Below are 4780 nucleotides of genomic sequence, written 5' to 3'. Positions count from 1 at the left end.
AATCTAAATTTATTTGGTTTAGCTTTTTTAGTATTAATTATTTACTTTAAAGCCCTCCCTCTCATAGTATCTTTTTTGCCTCATTGTTGACTATGCCGTATGGGTATTGCTAATTTTTTACCTATAGCAGTTTACTCCATGTGATTGTTATCTGGTATAGAATTGTGTCATTGGCAATATTTTGCAGTTGTTTTTCAAAAGTATGAATTGGATGGTCTTTTGCATATATCATAAACAAAAATTGGCTGTACCATCAACCTCTCCAGCTATTCAATGCATCAAATTTATGACTTTCTTTTATTGAGATGAAATATTAGGCATAAAGTGTATACCTGCATTAAAATCAATATAAATGATGCATATCATGAATTATTTCTCAACCATAACATAGTCAAACAATTTACAGACCCTCTACATCCAACTTTTTGTGCTTTTACATGATTCTCCTTTAATTTTCTATTTCCCTTTCCTGGTGCTTTCTCTGTACATGCTGTGTACCAATCAAAGTGCTTGAACGCACTGAAGTGTAAAGATTGCTTCAGTTTATCAGTTGGAAGCAATATTAAATATGGCATTAGTTGTAGTAGATTTAACAGCTATTCTAGACAAAGGATGATACAGTGAAACCTGTTTAATCCGACACACTGGGGGATCTGAAAAAATTTCGGATTAAGTAGGTTGTCGGAATACTCAGGTTTTTAAAGGCAGTGCTTTAATGCCTTTCTGGTTGCCGGGTTAATCTTTCCTTCCGCGATATCCAACTTATCTACGTGGGGGGTCATTAGGCTCCAAGTAGATCCGGAAATGTTGAATTCTCTCCTCTTCTTATTGTGATATAAAATGTTTTTTGTTTCATTTCATTTACATTGGGAAATAGAGAAACGATCATTGTGTTTTGTTAGTTTTAAAAACTTTTAATATATTTGTATTTTGCATTATAAGCAGTCAACCGATTGGCAAACTAGAATTATTTGAATTCCGTGTGGAAAGAGGTCGGGTTAATTTCGAGTGTTATCTGCAATCTAGATGTTTATACATCATTTCAGTCGTTGATATAATAATTAAAGGTCGACTGAACATGAATTATATTATACAATTTAAAGCAGCCCCCAAGGGTGACTGGGGAATAGAAGTATGGTCATCATTGGTCTTCCTCCGACCGGCAGTAAAACCCGTGCTAAAGTGGGGCGTCCGTTTGGCTGTGCGGGATGTACAAATTTGCAGCCACGTCCGGTCAGAATGGGGACGTTAAATCCGATGCCTCGTGTAAAGAGGGTGCCACGCTCTTTGCACGTTAAGAACCCTTGCAACAACTCATTGAGAGGTCCGTAGGTGACCTGTTGCAAGGCTAAATTTCTGTCCCTATCCAATATACCCTCATTTCCCGTGGCAGTCTAAATTTCTCCGACCTTAATCTCTTGATCTTTTACAGAACCTACCTATTGTATTTATTGTGAACTTGTTCTCGTCCTGAATATGCATGAAATATTTGCCACTGGACGTTAAGCAACCAACAATCAATCAATCAATCAATTTAAAGCGCATTTCTGTTTATGCACGTGAACCCGTCTTACGTTATTGTTATTTCGCAGTTACATGAAGTAGCAAATTATCGTTCCTGAATAGGTGGCGCCGTGGTAGCCGATCCTGTTCCTCAACTTCCGGTTTCTGCACTGCAACTATTACAGTGACATTTTTAATTAACGATGCCAAGTACTTGTTGTTGTGTACCTGGATGTCATTTAAGAGGAGGACATGCATTTCCAAATGACTTAAAAAGAAGGAAAAGTTGGATCAACGCCATGGCCCATACGCAGATTGGACGAGAACACGATGAAATCGTGGAGTCCATCTCAATCAGCTGTTGTTTGCAAGGCACATTTTACTGAAAAAGACTACGTGCAGGAAACTATTCATGGTAAAACTCTATTTTCTTTTTGAAATATATAGTTATATATGTAATCGCCATGCGAATAAACCAAAGTCTGTTTAACACCGCAATTGTCGTTTTAGAATAAAAGGGGGTGGTTAATTCAAGACGTCATAATTATTTGGATTACGATTCAATGTGATCTGTTTGAGATTTTTTGGTGATGCTATAATTATAATGATTTCTTACAAGAGGTATATCATACTGAGAATTATTTTTAGCAGTAATTTTGCTAATGTAGTAATGACAGAAATGCATAAGCTATGCCTCATAGACTTTCTTGAAAAATATCAATGACATGCTCTCATCTATATTATAGTTATTTAGGTACAAACAATGTACGTTTGTTGCATAAGCCTCTCATTGTTTGTCCTTTGGATTTACATAAAATACATTGAATCAGGCAAACATAGTTTTATACAGATTGTAATGAATAAATCTAGTTAATATTTTGCCAGGTAGTACAAAGTATACATTGCTAATGGAAGTTCATTTATTTATCAAAAAACTAATGTTTTATAACCTTTTTCAGGGCGCAAACCCACCATACAGAGACTTAAGTCTACTGCCATTCCCAGCCTATTTTCCTGGACCAAGCAAGAGACTGAACCGTCCGCAAAAAGAAAAATCAGGGCAGTTTCCTGTGAAAACGAAAGAACTAAACTTGATGAATATTGTAGTAGAATTCTAGAGGAAAGTTTTGATTGTAAAGTTGGTTTTCCTGAAGAAGTCATTCATACTGCAGAAAGGATTTATGACTGTCCACCACCAACTGTCGAGCTAATGTTGAGCTTCACAGATGGAATTACGCAAACACCATCAATGCCTGTTTTCAGCAGAGAATTTTGAAATGAAGACACGTGACACAGCCATGAATTTTTATACCGGTTTAGAGTTGTATACTAAATTTTTATTTGTTTTGACCACACTTGGTCCAGCAGCACATTGTTTGAGATACATATATTTTCAAATTGATAGGGTGTCAGTTGAAAATCAGTTTTTTTATGACTTTGAGGCATTATACAACCAACTTTGAACTGTCTAGATTCTAGATTGAATCTAGTGTTAAGAATATTGTGTATACATGGATTGTTTTTATGTCTAAACAGTGGTGTGAGGCTAACACTTGGCCATCTACATGTAGTGGTTTAGTCAGTTATTTTTCGCCATCCAACTTCAAATTAAAGTTTCCTACAACTTGGATTATTATTGACAGCACAGAATATCCCGTGATAAAACCTAAAGCTCCTAGAGCTCAGGCAACCTTTTCATCATATAAAAACAGAAACACTGAAAATGCTTGTATGTTCGACACCTGGTGGTTTAGTCAACTATGTCTCTAATGCATATGTTGGTTGTACCAGTGACTGTGAAATAGTTGAAAGATGTAGAATAGTTCAATTATGTGATCCAGGTGACAGTGTGATGGCAGACAAAGGTTTAAATGTGCAAGATTTGTTTGCTAACTTCTTTCAAAAAAAGAAACAGAATTAGTTCCAAAACTCTTATACGGGATTGAAAAGTCTCCAATTAACACGTGCACATAGAGCGAATTATTGGACTTGGCAAAACATACAAAATTCTAATAAATCCTATGAATGGAACTGAAACAAAACTTTCATCTGAAATAACATTTAGTTGTATTATGCTGTGTAATTTTAGAACTTGTATTGTGCCAAAAGATGCATAAATAAAAGTGACGCAATGAATTTTGTTCTGATATATATATATTTACAATTACATGCACATGTGAATTGTAATGCATATAAAAATAAGGAGATGTGGTATGATATTCAGTGAGTTTATGGAACCAAAGTGCATAAGAAATGGGTTTAAGCAGTTACAGGTGTTACTGTCACCGTACAATCTCAAACAATGAGAAAAACTCCTACCGTGTAAAAAATTTCAAAGATCTTACAACTAAGTTTTGTTGTCTCACCTTGACTTTGGTGAATTGTTTATATCTGTTGATGTAAATATAAAAAAGAAGATGTGGTATGATTGCCAATGAGACAACTCTCCACTAGAGACCAAATGACAAAGAAATTAACAGCTATAGGTCACAGTACGGCCTTCAACAATGAGCAAAGCCCATACCGCACAGTCAGCTATAAAAGGCCCCGAAATGACAATGTAAAACAATTCAAACAAGAAAACTAACAGCCTAATTTATGTACAAAAAATGAACGAATAACAAATATGCACATAAACAAACGACAACCACTGAATTACAGGCTCCTGACTTGGGACAGGCACATACATGTACATACAAAATATGGCGGGGTTAAACATGTTAACGGGATCCCAACCCTCCCCCTAACCAGGGACGTTGGTGTAACAGTACAATATAAGAACGAACTATAAAAATCAGTTGAAAGAGGCTTAACTCATCAGATGGATAATTACAAATACAAGTGGACGTGGCCGGGTAGTTGTACATCCAAACAACAAAAAGACACTTAGTACAGATCTGAGAGTACTCGCAGTTACTGACAGCTAGTTCAAAGCCACTAACAACTGATAAAAAAAGCTTGCATCTAAGACTAAATTATCAATCCGTAAGCTCCCTTTAGAATTTTATAAATTTTAGATTTTACATTTCTGAGTTATGGGGTTTTAATCATTAAAAAAGGGTTGATTTTCCAGTTTTTGGACAACAACTCATAAATGCTTTAAGCAGTTCGCATGAAACTTTGGTGAATTATTTATAGCTATTGATGTAATCTCCCTATTGATTTTCATAAATTTCAAATATGACATTGAGAAGAAATTGAACTTTATTTGTTTATAGTCTGGCAACAGATTTATTAAGTATTGCGCAACAGCACAGTGTATTGCACTACACCAAGA

The 4780-nt window shown here is 35.4% G+C and overlaps 1 protein-coding gene across 1 annotated transcript; it reads left to right on the top strand.

The window, feature by feature from the left end:
* Positions 1-1680: 1680 nt before the first annotated feature.
* Positions 1681-3639, top strand: LOC127732779 (uncharacterized). Its single transcript, XM_052241964.1, has 2 exons — positions 1681-1918; positions 2463-3639. Exons 1-2 carry the CDS (start codon positions 1834-1836, stop codon positions 2777-2779), a joined length of 402 nt encoding a protein of 133 aa, XP_052097924.1. The 5' UTR covers positions 1681-1833; the 3' UTR covers positions 2780-3639.
* Positions 3640-4780: the final 1141 nt, after the last annotated feature.

Source organism: Mytilus californianus, unplaced genomic scaffold, assembly GCF_021869535.1.
Source record: "Mytilus californianus isolate M0D057914Y unplaced genomic scaffold, xbMytCali1.0.p SCAF_27, whole genome shotgun sequence".
NCBI classification, from domain to species: Eukaryota; Metazoa; Mollusca; class Bivalvia; order Mytilida; family Mytilidae; genus Mytilus; species Mytilus californianus.
Note: the sequence above shows the minus strand (reverse complement) of the source record. Positions and strands in the feature narration are given on the sequence as shown.